General features: G+C 42.7%; 2 protein-coding genes across 13 annotated transcripts in view; one reads left to right on the top strand and one right to left on the bottom strand.

The window, feature by feature from the left end:
• The window catches only part of LOC105873096 (SLAM family member 8-like), a 215,728-nt gene that overhangs the window by 139,658 nt on the left and 55,389 nt on the right, over nt 1–20,681 (bottom strand). The window lies entirely within an intron of this gene.
• Nucleotides 16,899–20,681, top strand: part of ARHGEF11 (Rho guanine nucleotide exchange factor 11) — a 116,976-nt gene continuing 113,193 nt past the window's right edge. For 9 of the 12 annotated variants that reach the window (XM_012767671.2, XM_012767668.2, XM_020284980.2 and 6 more), the window contains exon 1: nt 16,899–18,443. In XM_012767671.2, the coding sequence (XP_012623125.1) occupies nt 18,412–18,443 (32 nt within the window). In that variant the 5' untranslated portion in view covers nt 16,899–18,411. The remainder of the gene's footprint in view (nt 18,444–20,681) is intronic. The other 3 variants (XM_012767673.2, XM_020284978.2, XM_020284976.2) reach the window with 1 other exon arrangement.

The raw sequence follows: 20,681 nt of genomic DNA, 5'->3' as shown, positions 1-20,681 counted from the left end.
ACTCGGGAGGCTAAGGCAGCAGGATCGCTTGAGCCCAGGAGTTTGAGGTTGCTGTGAGCCAGGCTAATGCCACGGCACTCACTCTAGCCTGGGCAACAAAGTGAGACTCTGTCTCAAAAAAAAATAAATAAAAATAAAAAAAATAAAGGCAAAATATTGGAAGCAACCTAAATGTACACCTTAGTGTTGCTAAAACAAATTATAGTATATCCATACAATGGAACACCACGGACGATCAAAAAGAAAGAGGAAGCTCTTTATGAACCAATGCAGAATTACCTCTAAGATTCGTTTTAAGATGAAAAATGTGGAGGCAGTATAATGTGGGGAAGATGTTACTATTTGTCTAATAAGGGTGCAATACATATATATTAATATATAGGTTAATATTGACTTAATTATGTATTAAATGTCTGAAAAGATAAATAAGAACTAACAATAGTGGTAACCTATTGGGGAGAAAAATATGAGTAGAGGACAGATGTGAGAAGTAGATTTTTCACTGCATATATTTTATGCTTATGATTTTAATCTATAAGACTATATTACTGGCTGGGTGTGGTGGTTCCCGCCTGTAATCCTAGTACTCTGGGAGGCCAAATTCTTTGAGCTCAGGAGTTCGAGACCGGCCTGAGCAAGAGCGAGATCCCATCTCTACTAAAAAATAGAAAGAAATTAGCTGGAAAACTAAAAATATATATAGAAAAAATTATCCGGGCATGGTGGCACATGCCTGTAGCCCCAGCTACTTGGGAGGCTGAGGCAGAAGGATTGCTTGAGCCCAGGAGATTGAGGTTGCTGTGAGCTAGGCTGACGCCACGGCACTCACTCTAGCCCAGGCAACAGAGTGAGACTCTGTCTCAAAAAAAAAAAAAAAAGATAGGCATGAAATGAAGTTAGAGAGAAAGGGTGACGCCAGATCATCCAGTGTCTCAACAACAGTGGGAAGGAGTTTGACATTTATTCTAAATGCATCAGCATTTAGAATAGGTTTAAATCTCAGTTCTACTACTTACTAGGTGTGTGATTTTGGGAATGTTCTTTCACTTCTCCAAGCCTCAGCTTCCTCATCTGTGAAATAGATATGATACTTAAAGCCACCTTCTCATAGGGTTGTCATAACTAATACATGAGATGTGAAATACAGTGTCCAATACTGGAGCTATTATCATTGTAGATCCCATATGTAATGACCATTCATGTGAGAAGGAGAGGACTGGGGTGAACATTTGGGAGCCCTAGAAAATTTACGCAATGTGAAGGTGCTCTAAGGTCTCAAAATCAAAGGCCTACAGGGTGAGACATGTCATATACAACAGAGCATGATAAAGACTAAAGCAAACAGAGAGCATGCCATATTCCAAAGGGAACAGTTTTTGTTTTGTTTTTTTTTCTCTTTTGAGACAGAGTCTGACTCTGTTGCCCAGGCTAGAGTGAGTGCCGTGGTGTCAGCCTAGCTCACAGCAACCTCAAACTCCTGGGCTCAAGCCATCCTTCTGCCTCAGCCTCCCGAGTAGCTGGGACTACAGGCATGCACCACCATGCCCGGCTAATTTTTTCTATATATTTTTAGCTGGCCAAGTAATTTCTTTCTATTTTTAGTAGGAACGGGGTCTCACTCTTGCTCAGACTGATCTCGAACTCCTTACCTTGAGCAATCCTCCCGCCTTGGCCTCCCAGAGTGCTAGGATTACAGGTGTGAGCCACCACGCCCAGCTGGAAACAATTAATACAAGGTCCAACAGGTCATGCCCATGTGTAACATAGCCCCATGTTAACAAGTCTTCTAATTATTCCAGAGAAGCTAGAAATCCAAACGTTTACATGAACTCTCCCCACTTATAAATGTTGACCCTAATTATAGCTGAAAACATTATGTAGACCAAACAAAACAAACCGGTAGACCACTCGTTTGTGACATCTGCTTTATACTTTTCAATGGGCTCTCTTTACCTAACCCAGGAGGGTTCAGACTAGACAAGGGATACCTTTGGCTGGCTCAGATTGGGGGCACACAAGTGAAATTAGGATGTGAGAGTGAACTTGAGTATGAAAAGGGCAACTCAAATGACAAGGCAGTGGCCAAGCAAAAGAAATGATTCCATACATACTACAACCCCTAGATGCTCATAAGTTCAGAAATTACTTTCTGATATATTTGAATTTAAATTGACTATCTTTGTCTCTTTTTTCTTCTTTCCTTTTTTCCTTCTTTTGAATTTTTACAAATTGTTTCATTTCATTTTTTTACCCTCTAATAATTTGGAAATTACATACACTATTTCTATTTTAAATAGTTAACCCCAAAATTACAACCTGTATCTTTAACTTGTCCAGTGTTATTAACTACCTCTACGGCCCCCTCCCAGACAGTATAAGAACGCTAAATATTTTAATTACACCCTCCTCCCGCCAAACTTCACTTATGTGGTTTTCCACTTTTGGCTGGCTGAAAAGATGACCCTTCAGGCAACTGGGAAGCAATGGGCTGAAAATGGAGAGTCTTTGCCTACCTTGGTCCCTAAATGAATAAGCAGAGGAGGCTACATGCTACATGTTCACCCTCTCTACTGGTAGGTAGGTGAGTAAGGAATATGCTTATGTTGGTTAAGCCACTGATATAATGTTGTAACAAACAACATCCTAATCAATACAGAAATTTCACTACTTCAAAATTACCACATTGAAGACATTCCACTGTCTTATGGTTGTCATTGTTTTGTTTTTGTTTTTTGAGACAAGAGTCTCGCTTCGTTGCCCAGGCTAGAGTGAGTGCCGTGGCGTCAGCCTAGCTCACAGCAACCTCAAACTCCTGGGCTCAAGCGATCCTGCTGCCTCAGCCTCCCGAGTAGCTGGAACTACAGACATGCGCCACCATGCCCGGCTAATTTTTTCTATATATATTAGTTGGCCAATTAATTTCTTTCTATTTTTATAGTAAGGACGGGGGTCTCGCTCTTGTTCAGGCTGGTTTCGAACTCCTGACCTCAAGCAATCCGCCTGCCTCGGCCTCCCAGAGAGCTAGGATTACAGGCGTGAGCCACCGCGCTCGGCCTGGTTGTCATCGTTGATATTGAGAAGTCAGCTGTCAGTGTAACTATTGCCCCTTTGAAAGCATTATGTCTTTTTTATCTCTAGTCACTTAAAAATAATACCTCTAGGCCAGGCGTGGTGGCTCACGCTTGTAATCCTAGCACTCTGGGAGGCCGAGGCGGGCGGATTGCTCAAGGTCAGGAGTTCAAAACCAGCCTGAGCGAGACCCCGTCTCTACTATAAAAAATAGAAAGAAATTAATTGGCCAACTAATATATATATATATATAAAATTAGCCGGGCATGGTGGCTCGTGCCTGTAGTCCCAGCAACTTGGGAGGCTGAGGCAGTAGGATTGCTGAAGCCCAGGAGTTTGAGGTTGCTGTGAGCTAGGCTGACGCCACGGCACTCACTCTAACCTAGGCAAGAAAGCGAGACTCTGTCTCAAAAAAAAAAAATAATAATAATACCTCTGTAATTATTTCAATATATGACTCTAAAAGATAAGGAACATCCTTTATTTTTAACATAACTACAATATTGTTATCAGACCAGAATATTAACAGTGACTTTTTTTTAAATCACCAAATAGCCATATACAAATTTCTAATTGTTTCACAAATGTCATATGCTTTTTTAAAACATTATATTTGTTTAAAACAGTATTCATAAAGCCCACACATTATCATCGGATAATATGTTTTGTGAAATCTCTTTTTATCTATAGGTTCCCCCTCTATATCTTACTCTCTCTCTGTTTGATTTATATGTGTATGTATATTTATACATGTGTACTCACATATAAAAATGTAAATATATTTTTTTTCTGGCAGTTTGTTGAGGAAATCTGCTTGTCTTGTACAGTTCCCCATGTCTGTAATTTTTTTTTTTTTTTTTTTTTTCTTTTTTGAGACAGAGTCTCACTCTGTTGCCTGGGCTAGAATGCCATGGCATCAGCCTAGCTCACAGAAACCTCAAACTTCTCGGCTCAAGCAATCCTTCTGCCTGAGCCTCCTGAGTAGCTGGGACTACAGGCATGTGCCACCATGCCCACCTAATTTTTTCTATATATTTTTAGTTGACCAATTAATTTCTTTCTATTTGTAGTAGAGATCGGGTCTCGCTCTTGCTCAGGCTGGGCTTGAACTCCTGACATTGAGTGATCCTCCATGCCTTGGCCTCCCAGAGTGCTAGGATTACAGGCGTGAGCCACTGCGCCCAGCCAGGGCAAGTACAACTTTGAGTTAAGGCCATAGCTCACTGGATTTTCATCTTCTCCTAGGAGTTGGCCTATTAATTGCTATCTTGATTGCCTTTTGATTTTTTTTAACTATTTAATTCAATTTTCTGACTATCCTCAGTAGGAAGATTGTTCTGAATTCTTTAGTCTTCATTACTATAAGATTTTTTTTTTTTGTGATAGAGTCTCACTCTGTCGCCCAGGCTAGAGTGCCATGGCGTCAGCCTAGCTCACAGCAACCTCAAACCCCTGGGCTCAAGGGATCCTCCTGCCTCAGCCTCCCTAGTAGCCCTCAGCCTCCCTAGTAGCCCTCAGCCTCCCTAGTAGCTGGGACTACAGGCATGTGCCACCATGCCCGGCTAATTTTTTCTATATATTTTTAGTTGGCCAATTTGTATTTTTAGTAGAGACAGGGTCTGGCTCTTGCTCAAGCTGGTCTCAAACTCCTGACCTTGAGTGATCCTCCCGCCTTGGCCTCCCAGAGTGCTAGGATTACAGGCATGAGCCACCACACCCAGCCCTACTCTAAGAATTTACCTCCTTCAAGATACCTTTACTGATTTTGGCAGGGAGGGCAGTGAAAAAAAAATTTAAAAAAAGGAAAAGAGGCCGGGTGTGGTGGCTCACACCTGTAATACTAGCACTCTGGGAGACCGAGGCGGGCGGATTGCTCAAAGTCAGGAGTTCGCAACCAGCCTGAGCAAGAGTGAGACCCCTCTCTACTATAAATAGAAAGAAATTAATTTTGAGACCCTGTCTCTACTATAAATAGAAAGAAATTAATTGGCCAACTAATACATATAGAAAAAACTAGCCAGGCATTGTAGCGCATGCCTGGAGTCCTAGCTACTGGGGAAGCTGAGGCAGGAGGATTGCTTGAGCCCAGGAGTTTGAGGTTGCTGTGAGCTAGGCTGACGCCACGGCACTCACTCTAGCCTGGGCAACAAAGGGAGACTCTGTCAAAAAAAAAAAAAAACAAAAGAAGAAATGAGCAGTGGAGGTGAAGAATGTAGAATATTCTTTCAAGAAACTTGGTTGTGAAGAAATGCCGGAAGTTAGGAAGTTTTTGTGTTCTATAAATGGAAAATATGCATAAATATATATGAGGTTCAAAACCAGCCTGAGCAAGAGTGAGACCCTGTCTCTACTATAAATAGAAAGAAATTAATTGGCCAACTAATATATATACAAAAAATTAGCCGGGCATGGTGGCGCATGCCTGTAGTCCCAGCTACTCGGGAGGCTGAGGCAGCAGGATCGCTTGAGTCCAGGAGTTTGAGGTTGCTGTGAGCTAGGCTGATGCCACGGCACTCACTCTAGCCTGGGCAACAGAGTGAGACTCTGTCTCAAAAAAAAAAAAAAAAAAAAAAAAAAAAAAATATATATATATATATATATATATATATGAGGAAAGAGACAGTAGAAAGGAAAAGGATGAAGATATAGGAGACAAAATAACAATTTATAACACAATTAAGTCCTCACTGAGACTTGAGGACAAATTGTAAGGTAGAGAGGTTTAAAAGTACAGAATAACCTTATGGTTGAGGGTGAGCATTGAGCATGAGTTATAACTTCATTTTCTTATTTTAATAAAACAAGAGTGAGAAGGGATATAGAGGGGAACACTTGAAGCAAGCAGTGGAAGTTTATAATAGCTTCTAAGGGAGGAAGGGGAGGAGCTGCTACCTCTGAGAAATGCACAGGATCATAGGGAATCAAGCAGAGGGAAGAGTCTATATATTTGTACTTAAATTCCATGGTTGGGTGACTGTCCAGCAGTCCTTAGCAGCACATATAGGACAGCACACATAGCACATTCTGATATAGGATCAGAAAAGGAGAACAGAGGGACTGCTCTAGGGTTGAAGTTTACAAGGGAGTAATGATTTGCGGGTATTGATAAGAGAGTTATTAAAGTGATGGATCATGAATCTAGGCTGATAGACTGGAGAAACTGGAGGAGTGAAGACAATGCTGGTTTTAATGAGAAAGAGAGAGAGAGAGAAACAGAGAGAGAGGGAGAACAGGTGCATTAAGGGGTAAGAGTTTAAAGGTGTTGCTTCACTGTCTTATAATTTGCAACTTTTCGGTAGTGATAAATCTGCTGTAATCCCTATCTTTATTCCTCTCTATATATTGTGTCTTTTTTCCCTCTGGTTTCTTTCAAAATTTTCTTTTTATCACTTGTTTTAAGCAATTTAATTATATTGTGCCTAGTGTAGTTTTCTGCTAGTTTCTTGTGCTTGGAGTTCATTGAACTTCTTGGATCTGTGGGTTATAGTTCTCATCAAATTTGGAAATTTTTGTTCTTTCTTCAGATAATTTTGTCTGTTCCCTCATCTCTTTCCTTTCCTTTGGAGACTAATTAATGTATATTAGACCACTTGAAGTGTCTCATAGCTCACTAATACTCTATTTTTTTCAGTCTTTTTTCTCTTCAGGTTTCATTTTCAATAGTTTCTGCTATGTATATTTTGCTGTTAATCATATCCAGTGTATTTTCTTTTTTTTCTTTTTTTTGAGACAGAGTCTCACTTTGATGCCCAGGCTAGAGTAAGTGCCGTGGCGTCAGCCTAGCTCACAGCAACCTCAAACTCCTGGGCTCAAGCCATCCTCCTGCCTCAGCCTCCCAAGTAGCTGGGACTACAGGCATGCGCCACCATGCCTGGCTAATTTTTTCTATATATATTAGTTGGCCAATTAATTTCTTTCCATTTATAGTAGAGACGGGGTCTCACTATTGCTCAGGCTGGTTTCGAACTCCTGACCTCGAGCAATCCACCCGCCTAGGCCTCCCAGAGTGCTAAGATTACAGGCATGAGCCACCGCACCCGGCCCCAGTGTATTTTCCATCTTGGACATTATAGATTTCATTCCAAGAAGTTCAATTAGGTTCTTTTAAAATCTCTTGTATGTTTATGCTTACGATGCTCAGTCTTTCCTTTAGTTTCTTGAACACGTGTAATACAGTTATAATAATTCTTTCTGTGTACTAATGATCGTATGCATCATTTCTGGGTCATTTTAATCTATTGATATTTCTCCTCATCATAGGCCATAATTTCTTGCTTCTCTGTCACCCAGGTTGGAGTGCAGTGGCCTGATCATAGCTCACTGTAACCTCAAATTCCTAGGCTCAAGCAATCCTCCTGCCTCAGCCTCCCAAGTAGCTGGGACTACAGGTGCTTACCACTATACCTGGCTATTTTTAACATTTTTTGTAGAGATGGTGTCTCCCTATGTTGTCCAGGCTGGTCTCAAACTCCTGGCCTCAAGGGATTCTCCTGCCTCAGCCTTTCATAGTGCTAGGATTAGCCACCACACCTAGACAATATGCCTGGAAAATTTTTATTGGATACCAGACATTATTTTACCTTATTGGATGCTAGATATTTTTATATTTCTATATACTTGAATTTTGCTATAGAATACAGTTAATTTTCTTGGAAACAGTTTGAAACTTTCAGATTGTTCTTTTAATCTTTGTTAGGAGCCGGGCGCGGTGGCTCACGCCTGTAATCCTAGCTCTCTGGGAGGCCGAGGCGGGCGGATTGCTCGAGGTCAGGAGTTAGAAACCAGCCTGAGCAAGAGCGAGACCCCGTCTCTACTATAAATAGAAAGAAATTAATTGGCCAACTAATATATATACAAAAATTAGCCGGGCATGGTGGCGAATGCCTGTAGTCCCAGCTACTTGGGAGGCTGAGGCAGGAGGATCGCTTGAGCCAGGAGTTTGAGGTTGCTGTGAGCTCGTCTGACGCCATGGCACTCACTCTAGCCTGGGCAACAAAGCGAGACTCTGTCTCAAAAAAAAAAAAAAAATCTTTGTTAGGTAGAATCAGGACTATATGTAGTCTAGGGGGTGATTCCCCTCTTCCCCTATTATTGAGGTTAGACCCTTTAGTATACTCTACCTTGAATTATGAGATCTTTCACTCTGGCTGGTGAGAAGAGACACTATTCCTGGCCCTTAAAGGATTATTTTTTCTAATTCTTTCAGGTAGTTCTTTCCTCAATTTAGAGTAATTTCTTCATATACATGGATTGATCTAAACTAGTTGAATACTCAAAAGGAACCCTCTTCAGGTCTCTGAAGTCCTCTCTTTGTGCAGCAATCTCCTTTCTATTAGAAAGGAGAACTCTGGGCCGGGCATGGTGGCTCACACCTGTAATCCGAGGATTGCTCAAGGTCAGGAGTTTGAAACCAGCCTGAACAAGAGTGAAACCCCGTCTCTACTAAAAATAGAAAGAAATTAATTGGCCAACTAAAAATATATAGAAAATATTATCCGGGCATGGTGGTGCATGCCTGTAGTCCCAGCTACTCAGGAGACTGAGACAGAAGGATTGCTTGAGCCCAGGAGTTTGAGGTTGCTGTGAGCTAGGCCGACGCCATGGCGCTCACTCTAGCCTGGGCAACAGACTCTGTCTCAAAAAAAAAAAAAAAAAAGGAACTCTGACCTGGGAACTCTAGCCACATTGCTCTTCTGGACTTTCAGCTTGGTCTCCTCAACTCAGTGATACCACTGGACTTCTACCTCCCTCGGCCTGGAAACTTTGTCCAGGAAGTAAGCTGGAGCAACTGTAGGGCTTACCTCATTTGTTTCCCAACTCTCAGGAATCATTATCCTTCATTGCCTGTTCTTGAGAACTGTTGTTTCGTATATTTTTTGAATTTAGTAGCATAATAAAGGATTATATCCCACAATGAAGAGCAATTTTTTCCTACAATGCAAGGATGCTTCAACAGATTAAAAATCAATCAATGTAATACTTCTACATCTCATTGCTACAATTAGGAAAACAAACCCATGATCATTTCAATTGATGCAGAAAAAGCATTTAACAAAAGATCACACACTTTCATGATAAAAAACATTCAGTAAACTAAGAAAAGAAGGGATATTCCTCAACCTGATAAATGCAATACACGAAAAATCCAAAGTTAACATCATACTCAGCAGTGAAAAACTAGAAGCTTTCTTCTAAGGTCGATTCATCAAGAAAATATAATAATTCTAACCATTTAGGCACTTAATAACAGAGTTTAAAAATACATGAAGCAGGCTGGGCGCAGTGGCTCACGCCTATAATCCTAGCACTCTGGGAGGCCAAGGCGGGCAGATTGCTGGAGGTAAGGAGTTCGAAGCCAGCCTGAGCCAGAGCGAGACCCCATCACTACTATAAATAGAAAAGAAATTAATTGGCCAACTAAGATATTTATATAGAAAAAATTAGCTGGGCATGGTGGCACATGCCTGTAGTCCCAGTTACTCGGGAGGCTGAGGCAGTAGTATCACCTGAGCCCAGGAGTTTCAGGTTGCTGTGAGCTAGGCTGACGCCACGGCACTCATTCTAGCCTTGGCAACAAAGTGAGACTCTGTCTAAAAAAAAAAAAAATATATATATATATATATATATATATATATATGAAGCAAAAATGAATAGAACTGAAGGGAAGAAGGGACAAATCTATAATTATAGTAAAGAGTTTAAGCAATAATATCTTTCTCTTCTTTTCTCTTTCTTAAAATTTCGATAGAACAAGTAAAGAGAAAATCAGTAATGGTATAAGAGGCTTGAACAACACTATCAACCAAACTTAACTGATTGACATTTATTTGAGCACGCCACCATTCACTGGATGTTCTAGCTGACACAATAAGACAAGAAAAAGAAATTAAAGGAATGCAGATTAGAAAGGAATAAAACTGTTTTTATTCTCAGATAATATGATTATCTACATAGATAATTTGATAGACTCTAAAAAACACCCACTAGATCTAAGTGGGTTTACAAGATTGCAAGATATAAGATCAATATACAAAAACAACTGTATTTCTATGTACTAGCAGTAAGCAGTCAGAAATTAAAATTTTAAAAATACCATTCAATAATAAATAAAATAAATATACTCAACAACATAGATGAATTTGAAAATAATTGTGCTGAATAAAGAAGGCATACCAAAAAGGATAGCTATTATATGATTTCATTTACATAAAATTCCAGAAGATGCAAACTAATTTATGGAAACAAAAAGCAGATCAGTGATTACATGGAGACTAGGATGGGAGAGGGGATCCAGAGAGATGGATTGGGAGGGAAGAATTAGAAAGGAGCAAGAGCGGGGCGCGGTGGCTCATGCGTATAATCCTAGCACTCTGGGAGGCCGAGGCAGGTGGATCACTTGAGGTCAGAGTTTGAAACCAGCCTGAGTAAGGGCGACACCCAGTATCTACTATAAATAGAAATAAATTAATTGGCCAACTAATATACATAGAAAAAATTAGCCGGGCATGGTGGCACATGCCTGTAGTCCCAGCTACTTGGGAGGCTGACATAGTATCACTTGAGCAGAGGAGTTTGAGGTTGCTGTGAGCTAGGCTGACACCACCGCACTCACTCCAGGCAACAAAGTGAGATTCTGTCTCAAAAAAAAAAAGGAGCAAAAGCAAACCTTTTGAAGTAGTAAATATATTTATTATCTTGATTGTGCTGACAGTTCCATGTGTAGAAATATCAAAACTTACCAAATTGTACATTTTAAATATATGTAATTTATTGTATGTCAATAAAAATGTTTTTATAAATTTTTTAAAAGATTATTTTCAACTTTTTAAAGCAGGTCTCAGACAGTTTTTTATTATCTTCCCCTTGGCATCTCTACCTTTTTTGTTTCTTGCATTTGATCCTTGGAACTTTTTCTTAATTTTTAAATTTTTTTTTTTTTTTTTTTTGAGACAGACTCTCACTTTTGTTGCCTGGGCTAGAGTGCCGTGGCGTCAGCCTAGCTCACAGCAACCTCAAACTCCTGGGCTCTAGCTATCCTTCTGCCTCAGCCTCCCGAGTAGCTGGGACTATAGGCATGTGCCACCATGCCTGGCTAATTTTTTCTATATATATTTAGTTGGCCAATTAATTTCATTCTATTTATAGTAGAGATGGTTTCGCTCTTGCTAAGGCTGGTTTTGAACTCCTACCTAGAGCAATCCACCCACCTCGGTCTCCCAGAGTGCAAGGATCATAGGCGTGAGCCACCGCACCCAGCCGGAACTTTTTCTTATTGGGAGGAAATAAAACACACATAACGTACCCACTTCCTAAAATATTAGCCTTCAGTCTAAAACTGGTTTTCTTTCACACATTTTCCTTTACAATTTGTCTTGTCACCTTCCCTGTTATTCAATTCGTTTCAGTTACTAGGGGTGTGATGGGAGAGAGTTGGTTTCTAAGGTAACCACAGATAGGAAGGTACCAAGCTTGGGAGGCAGAAGTGCACACCTGGGAGGTGACCCTGAAAATGCACACCTCCTCTCAGTGGGAGTTAAGGTGAGACACTCTTTCTCCACTAAATACCTTGAGACCCTCAAGAGGGATGAGGAAGCAAATCCTTGGGGGCAATAACTCAAGGGACACTGAGAAGGGAGACACAGAACTGGCAGCAATAAGAAAAAAAAAATGCTGGTCATTGCACCGTGGGAAAAAGCACTTTCTAAGGGACTGTGGAGTTAAATCCCTGAACTCTATTTCTAGCTCCACCCTTCCTAGTCTCTCCTCAGTCAGCCTTGCTCCTCTTCTATCTTTCTGAGAAGGTCCTGCCTATGCATTGGTCTTCGGTTTTATCTTTTTCCCCCAGTGCCTGGCATAGTGTCTGTAGCAAAGAGGCAATCCAGTGACAGTCAAGCACAAACTCTGAGCCAGCCCGCCTGGGTTCCCACCTCTGTGACCATGTGCAAGTTATTTCATCTTTCTAGGCCTCTGTTTTTCCATCTGAAAATGGCGGTGATAATAGTTCCTAAGTCAAAAGGTTGCTGAGAGGATCAAGTGGTTAAAACTTGTAGTTTGCTTGGAACAGTGTTTACATAGTAAGCGCTGTAGATGTTTGGGGTATTACTACTTCATATTAAAATTTTATTGGGGCCGGGCGCGGTGGCTCACGCCTGTAATCCTAGCACTTTGGGAGGCCGAGGCAGGCGGATTGCTCAAGGTCAGGAGTTCGAAACCAGCCTGAGCGAGACCCCGTCTCTACCAAAAATAGAAATAAATTAATTGACCAACTAAAAATATATATACAAAAAATTAGCCGGGCATGGTGGCGCATGCCTGTAGTCCTAGCTACTCGGGAGGCTGAGGCAGTAGGATCGCTGAGCCCCGGAGATTGAGGTTGCTGTGAGCCAGGCTGACGCCACGGCACTCACTCTAGCCTGGGCAACAAAGTGAGACTCTGTCTCAAAAAAAACAAAAAAAACAAACAAACAAAAAAAAATTTTATTGGGAACTCAACAGGTTGAATGAACACAATATTCTGAGTGACAATGAAATGACACCTGTAACAGAGGTTTTAAGATTGGTTATTCTGGCTACTCAGGGAGTTCTAGAGAAATCTAAATCAGGTAAAAAAAAAAAAAAACAAACCATAGCATTTTCTCAGCCTTATGACTAAACAATACCTTAATTAAGCCTCTCCACATCATCTTCCCAACTGACAAAGGTTTAAAAGGAATAAAAGATTTCCAATAGGTTGGGCGCTGTGGTTCATGCCTGTAATCCTAGCACTCTGGGAGTCCCAGGCAGGAGGATTTCTCAAGGTCAAGAGTTTGACAGCGAGACCTGAGCAAGAGTGAGACCCCGTCTCTACTAAAAATAGAAAGAAATTTAATTGGCCAACTAAAAATATACAGAAAAAATTAGCCGGGCATGGTGGCACATGCCTATAGTCCCAGCTACTTGGGAGGCTGAGGCAGAAGGATCGCTTGAGCCCAGGAGTTTGAGGTTGCTGTGAGCTAAGCTGACACCACGGCACTCTAGCCCAGGCAACAAAAGTGAGACTCTGTCTTAAAAAAAAAAAAAAAAGAAATCTCCAATAAAATGGTGGCACTATCTTTCCAGAGGTGATTGTGCCAGGCCTGTCCCTTAACGACACCCTGGAAGGAGAATGACTGCAACCTGGAATCCATTGCTCTTAAAACAAAACAAAACAAAACCCAGTTTTGGCTGAGGATGTCTGTCCATGAATGAGAAGTTGCTTCTCTAGAATTCACATTGTAAATCATTCAAGGTTTTCTACCACACATCCCCCTCAGCTATTCAATTATTAGATTTCTAGAATCCCTCCTAGCAAATAAAAGTCAGACCATATTCGCATTTTTTTCCCTGCTTCTCACCACTTAAAGATGATCAGATATGAATTGTAGCCTCGGTGTATCGAGTATGGGATTTCATGCAAATTATCTAAAACCTATCTGTGCCATAGTTTCCTTAAATGTAATGTAAATGCATATAACAACTAGTGCCCTACCTATCTCATAGGATGTTGGTCAGATGAAAGAATTCATCTATTAATGAGTTCTAGGCCGGGCGCAGTGGCTCATGCCTGTAATCCTAGCACTCTGGGAGGCCGAGGTAGGCGGATTGCTCAAGTTTAGGAGTTCGAAACCAGCCTGAGCAAGAGCGAGACCCGTCTCTACTATAAATGGAAAGAAATTAATTGGCCAACTAAAAATATATACAAAAAATTAGCCGGGCATGGTGGCGCATGCCTGTAGTCCCAGCTACTTGGGAGGCTGAGGCAGGAGGATTGCTTGAGCCCAGGAGTTTGAGGTTGCTGTGAGCTAGGCTGACCCCATGGCACTCACTCTAGCCTGGGCAACAAATCGAGACTCTGTCTCAAAAACAAAACAAAACAAAAACAAAAATAAGAGTTCTGTGGGGAAAAGTTAAAAGGACTATGTTCATTTAAGGTATTACTTCCTAACATTTATCCTGATTTTCCTGCCCAACACTCTAGTTTACAGATTCTATGTTTGATCTTACTAAATCCTTACAACCTGCAGATGGCCTGTCACAAAAGTAGAAAGGGATACAACCCAGAATGAACCCAGTCCTTTGGACTCCTAGTCTAGTACTCTTTCTATTAATCAACAGCTGCCTCCAGATTCCTACAACCTAGTTTGCCTTGGGCACAATCTAATCTATTTTGTTTTCTAAACTGAGACTTGCAATTCACTTACATGGCCAGCTAACTTCTACCCTGTCAAAGCCACCCCATTGTCTTCAAAGTGGAGTATGCAAGGAGATGAAATAGTGTGCACAGGGAAAATACTTAAGAATGCACTCATAATATTTAATTATAGCAAAAATAATTATTGAAGCTTTACTAATATTAAAAAACCTAGCATTCTCAGTTAGTCACTATGTCAGAAGTCATCGGTCACATGCAGTCTGTGAAAAATGTCCAGGAACCAGAGGTTAACAATACAGTTGACATTCATTTTCTTTAGAATGTGTGCCAACCACTGGACAAAAACAAGCCTGTTAATTGCTACAAACTTTACAATTCTTTGTAATGACAGGGAGAATGACCATGAAAATCTTTGCTTTGCAGATTGACAATCGCCTAAGAAAGGCCTAAACAGAGATACTGAACATAGAAGAGAAGCACATTTTTGTTTCACACTGTTCTGTGAAATGGCTGTCAAGAGAATGCTACCTAGCACTTACTTTCAAAAGCAAAAACAAATAACAAAAAGAACAAAAAAACTCCACCTACTCCGTCCCTTCAAGATGAAGATGACAGTCTATCGCTGAGTAGCTGAGTAAGAAAGTCACTGATTTTCTAAACAAACACATACTTTACGGAGAAAGCATTTTGAAAATGGATGATTGGAAATGGTTCCTATGTTGTGATTTTTTTTATTACCAAAAACAATGTGTTTCAGCTATGAAAACCTTTGCCTGCACACTTGAAAAACTAGGAAACAGAATTTTAAACCTGTTTTTAAAATCTAAATGAAGTCTCTTAATGGCTTGAACCCATTTGTTAAAAATATAAAAATATGACACCTTCCAATCATTCAAGAGGGATTGATTTAAGATGTAAATTTAGTAGTTGAATTTCAAACAAAAGTCTTTGCTTCATAGGTGAATGGATTGGAAAATGAGTATTATGATTTAATAAATGCAATCAAGGATGTACTTCTTCCAGTTAAATCTACCTATCTTTGACAAGCTTCTTTCCCAATTATGACAGCCATCAACTTTCACTAAAAAGTATGATTTTTAAAATGTACTTTATCTTTATTTCAATCTTTTAATATTTCTACACTAGGGTATGTTTTATAAGGTATGTAATAAAATACATGTAAATAATTGTTTAAATATTACATATTAAGAAAATATTATTAAAAATATTTGGGGACCACTGGTCTATCACCACAAAGCTAATGTCCACATTTGGCGAGACAATGAAGTCAGCAGCAATCTGGACTGTGGTGCTTCAGATGGGGGGGTTGGGTAGACCACCTGTTTGGGGGAGTTTCAGCTTAGGGACTGATAGAGATAGGGTGAAGGCAGCAGGTCCTTCTTTTATTTGCCAACTTGAACCTGATATAATTTAGAGGAAGCTCCTGTTCATAATAGGTCTTCACTTGATGTTTATTAGTTTCTTTCTCCTCTTGCTATTTGCATACCCACCACTTCTAACACTGGTGGGGGTCACTCCGATCTTATGAATGTGTATGGTAAATTTACATATACATATATTCACTCCAAGAACAATCCAGGTAGTGTGGAAGTGGGAGGACATATGCAAACACACCACTGCCTGCAGAGTACTTTACAATAGCCTCTACCTAGATAGGAAGACAAAGTTAACTCCCCGGTCCTAATACTAAAGTTTCCTTTTTATTTTAATTATTTTTAACCATAATGCTCGGGACCTTCTGACTAATGTCGTGTTACTTGGAAAGATTTAAAAACAGTGATTCTACGAGAGGGGGTTATGAAAAATTGTCCTGGGAAGGCTCTTCCATAGAGTTCAAAAACACTTCACACAGGCTGGTATTAAGATGCCCAAACCAACCCGAGAGGAAACTGCGAAGGGTCTCCCCACAAAGTCGGTGGTGTTAGAAGTGGGAAGGGCCACAGAAACGGGAGAAAACAGTTAAAAGAACTCCTGACACACACGGAGGCCGCGACAAATTTTTGAAAAGATACGATCATAAAAGAGGTGGCGAGAGGGTGCGCTGCGGCGGGGAGAGCAGGGGTGATGCCCGCGAACGCACACAGGTAAACCTGTGCCCGCGGGGAGGGGCACGGCGCGCGGCACCGCGGCGGGGTGGGAAGGGGCTAAGAAACAAAGGTCGGGTCCTGAGCATAAGTCAGTAAAAAGGCGAAGAGCACTCGCGGAAACGCGGCGAGAAGGCATCAGAGGTGGCGGCGGCGAGGGGCACGGGGCGCGGTGCCTTGCGGGGGTCGAGGCCGGGGTCTCCGGCGAGCCCGGCCTGGCCGAGCCGGGAACCAGCTAGGCCGCGCGGAGGGGCAAGGCCAGCGACTGAGGGGCCGCGGAGGGGACCGGCCGAGCAGCGACGGCGAGAGGTCGCAGGGGGGCAGGGCGCGCAGGGACGCCTGGGCAGGGGGGGGTAGGCAGGCGGGAGCAGCGGCCGAGAGACCCGAGGAGAGGGCGGTCAGCGTCCCGCCCCCGCCCCCGCCCCCGCCCCCCAGCCGCCTCGGCGTGAGGGGAAAGGCCGGCGAGCGGCGGGCGGCGGGCGGCGCGGCGAGGAGGAGGAGGAGCCTGCGGTCCCGCCCCCCGCCGGAGCGAGGGAAGGAGAAAGGCTCGCAGGGAAGGAGGAGGGAGGGGAACGCTGGGAGGGGGCGGCCGGCCGGGCCTGCGCCCGAGCGAGCGGCGAGCTGAGGGGGAAGGGGCCCGGAAGGAGGCGAGCGCGGCCGCGACGCCGGGATTCGGACGCCCGCCCGTGCCGGCCTGCCTGCAGCCGCCGCCGCCTTCCCTGCCTGCGCCTGAGCCCGGAGTCCCGAGCGGCCGCGAAGGCCGGAGCGCGGCTGTCGGGCGTGGGGCGAGCGGGCGAGTGCGGCCGGGAGCCGGAGGCCGGGCCGGCCGCCCTGCGCGAGCCACGGTGGGCTCCTGCCTGCGAGATTAGGCAAGGGGCGGAAAGGGAGGAAAAAGAGAGGCCGAGAGGAGCGAGGCGGTCGGATGTTCTAGGAGGCTGGTGTGGAAGAAAATCCCACCCCGAACTCAAATCCACAATAATAATCCAAACGAATAATAATAATAAGGGAGCAGTTTTTCTGGCCGGGCGAGAGAGAGGGAAGGGGAAACTGGAGGAAGCGAAACCTCCGTTTCATGGAGGCTGAGTCGAGAGAAATTTTAGGAGCCTGGATGTGGAGAAGCCGAACAGCAGAACTAACTCAGGAAATTGTCTTTCAGAAAAAGGCCGAACGTAGGCTGGGTCTGAGAATCAGGCTAGGGTAGGTGGAGGAACCTGCAAGTTTAAAGGAAAAAGAAAAGGAGAGAATATTTTCAGAGATTCCTTTTGGTTTGTGATTATTGCTACCATTTTAAAGGTAAAAAGCATTGCATTTCAGGTGTGTTTTTTTGGTTTTTTCTTTTTGGTGCAATTGACTCATTTAAGAATTTCAAAACCTTTAAAAGCCTTTTTTTTTTTTTTTTTAAAGGATATCTATAAATTTTGTTCCCAGGGTTGCGCTGGACTTGGAAGGAGTGCTGTTGTGTATATACTATTATATGGTTTTATTTATTTTATTTTTTACTGTGCAAATCAGCTAGATTTTTTCCAAGTGCCATTTAGGATTTATTCATATTTTTTCTTCCCTCAAATATATCTACTGTTGTCATTTTAAGCATTAAAGACCAGAAAATTATTATTTTTTTTCTCTTTGGAGCTAGTGGATCTCTTGCCAACAGAAGGACAGCTGGGAAAACTGGATTTAAAGGATGTTTTTTATCTGTATTTTGCAGTTAAGAGGATATTTTGAAGGCACATTCTTTCTGTGATTCATTTTTTAGCCCATAGTGCTAACCTTGAAGAGATTTGTGGTTGGGTTTTTGGTTTCTAAGAAGGTCATAGTTTTTCCTCTTTTCCTTTCAGTTTTTTTTAAGAGGGGGGAGGGGAAAAGGGGCTAAGAAAGGAGACCATGTTAACTGGTAGAAGTAGAATGGAGCGTCAGTTACCAGGGTCCTGAGAACTGGAGAAAAAAGGATTCAATCTTCAAGTTGGGAGGCCCTCCTCTCACCTTTCTTAAAAATTGCAAGTGCTTCAATCCTGATCGAGACACCAAAGCTACAGGATTCTGGAACCGTGGAGACACTGAGAAACCATGAGTGTAAGGTTACCCCAGAGCATAGACAGGTAGGTTTGCTAATAATTTGGTTTTTCAACACTTACTAAAGGAAAGACTGGGAGGGAGGGTGTTGCATTTTGATAAAAGGTTGCAAAATAAGGGTCTGGCTGACCTGTGGGAATTGGTGGGTTAGGAGCAATGGTCTCTGGGGAAGGTTGGCATGTCTGTTTATGTTCTCTGTGTGTGTGTCCATGTTCAAAACAGTTTTTGATTCAGTGCTTTTTTAATATAAGCAATAAACAGTGAAGCAAGGAGAGGGGAAGGAGGGGGAAATGCTTCCACTGGCTTTTGACTTTTGCCAGGCTAGAGGCCAAATTTGGGTTCTCCCAACTTACCAGCTTTGGGGTGGGAGGCAGGCTTAAGCCTAGTCATGTGACCCTCCACCCAGGGATGGATTGGGACTGGCTTTAGGTGTTGGAGCTGCTGGGGGAAGGTCCCTGCCTGGGGCGTGGGCCTCCACCAGGCTGGTTGTTATGGAATGGTGGGGCTTGGTGATGGGGTGGATCCCATTTCTAGGATGAGGAGGATGTTCTTGGCCTGAATAATGGGACAGAAACACCCTTTGCACCCATATAGGTCTGGATTTTTACCAGTGACTGATTCGGCTTCAAAATGCATAGGTCACATTAGAATTTTCTCTCCTCTAAGATTAGAGTTTAAATTGAGACGTGCCAACCAGCTGATACTCTAGGTTTAATCTTCCAAGCTGTTTTTTAATAAGCTTGACCCTACAAAATGGGCCTTCCCTCTGCCTAGAGCTGGAAGGAGTTGTTTTGGGCTCTTAGGCCTGATGGGCAGAGGCTCTGGCCCTGAGTCTGAGCACATGATCCCCCTTTCCCCAAGAGTCTGCCCAGCCTTCCCTATATCTCTGGTAATGTTACAGAGTGGTTTTAATTCTTTCTTCCAAATGATTGGACAACTTTGTAAGGTGTCTGCCTTTTCCCTCCCTCCCCTACCCCTCCTCAACCCTTCTCTCCTTGGGAATCTTGAGGGGGGTGAGTTTTATGGGCTCTGCACACATCCTAACTAGATTGATGGTTGGTTGGAGGACTGAACAAACAAATGAAAGGACTGGGCCTGGAAAAAATGTTATTGGAAAGATAGGGAAGAATATTTGTGAGAGAGCAGTTGCTCTCTCCGTGTCTAGTCAACCTTTGGTTATCCATGCTAATAATAATTTCCTTTTGGCTGTGGAATGTGGCCTAAACTGCATATAATCTCTCTCTCCCAAACACTAATCTCTGTATTGCCTCAGAGTGCTGTTTAGATTAGTTCAGCAATCCCTATACAGGGAACTGACTTGGCAGTGGAGAAGAGGAGGCAGACAACCACAAAGGATACATGGCGGGTTCAAGCTCCCCTCCCCCTTTCTGTTGGCCTCCCTGTAGTTTGACGCTTGGACAGGGATAACTGAGGCATGTCAAGATGGGGAGGTGAAATGGTTTACATGGCTGCTCTTCTTCCCTTTTCAGCCTCTTGGAGTTCAGGAATTTGTGTACTTGCCTTTTTAAAATTTGTATGGTGAACTATTTCTGTGAATTCGGGGATGTGAGAAGGTGTTGACCTAGGTGTTGGAGGGGTGCAAGAAGGAGGAGGCAATGAGGATTCCTGGATTGATGTGAGACACTCTTCTGGGAGTTTGGATATCATCACAGATACAAATCTTAGGATTTGTGTTTCTTATAGTTTCCCAACGGCTTTCATAGCACATATCTCATTTGAACCTCACAATATTTCTAAGGTAGAGGTTATTATTCCCATTTTACAGGTGGGGAAACTGAAGCTCAGAGAGGATACCTGGCTTGCCCAGTGCCATCTTCCCAGATTAGTGGGAGAATCTGGACTCAAACACACATCTTCTGATTCTGAATCCATGGCTCTTTTTATTGCCCTGCCATATCTAACTAGGTCTGTATATTGGTCAGGTAGAATGTGTGGGGCATCATTTTATGCTCTCTCTGTGGCAGTAGGGTAAGATACTCTTCAGCAGTCAATGTATTCACTTGCATTTTTCTTTTTAACAGTTGTGGGGCTCACAGCCTGTAAGTTCTATAGTTAAAGCACCATTTTATCCTGAGGGATAATGCAGAGTAGAGGGCATTCCTCACCTCCACTTGGTCTGATTTTCTTCCCCATTAAGAAGGTCAGTGCTAGGACCCAGGTTTCTGTCTAGATATTCCCAGCTAGCTGCATTGATCTTGCCCCCTTTGCTGTACGCATATTGGACGTTTTGACATCCCAGACTC

This window comes from Microcebus murinus, chromosome 2, assembly GCF_040939455.1.
Source record: "Microcebus murinus isolate Inina chromosome 2, M.murinus_Inina_mat1.0, whole genome shotgun sequence".
Classification (NCBI taxonomy): Eukaryota; Metazoa; Chordata; class Mammalia; order Primates; family Cheirogaleidae; genus Microcebus; species Microcebus murinus.
The sequence above is the reverse complement of the archived record's forward strand: the minus strand, read 5'-3'. Positions and strand labels throughout refer to the sequence as shown.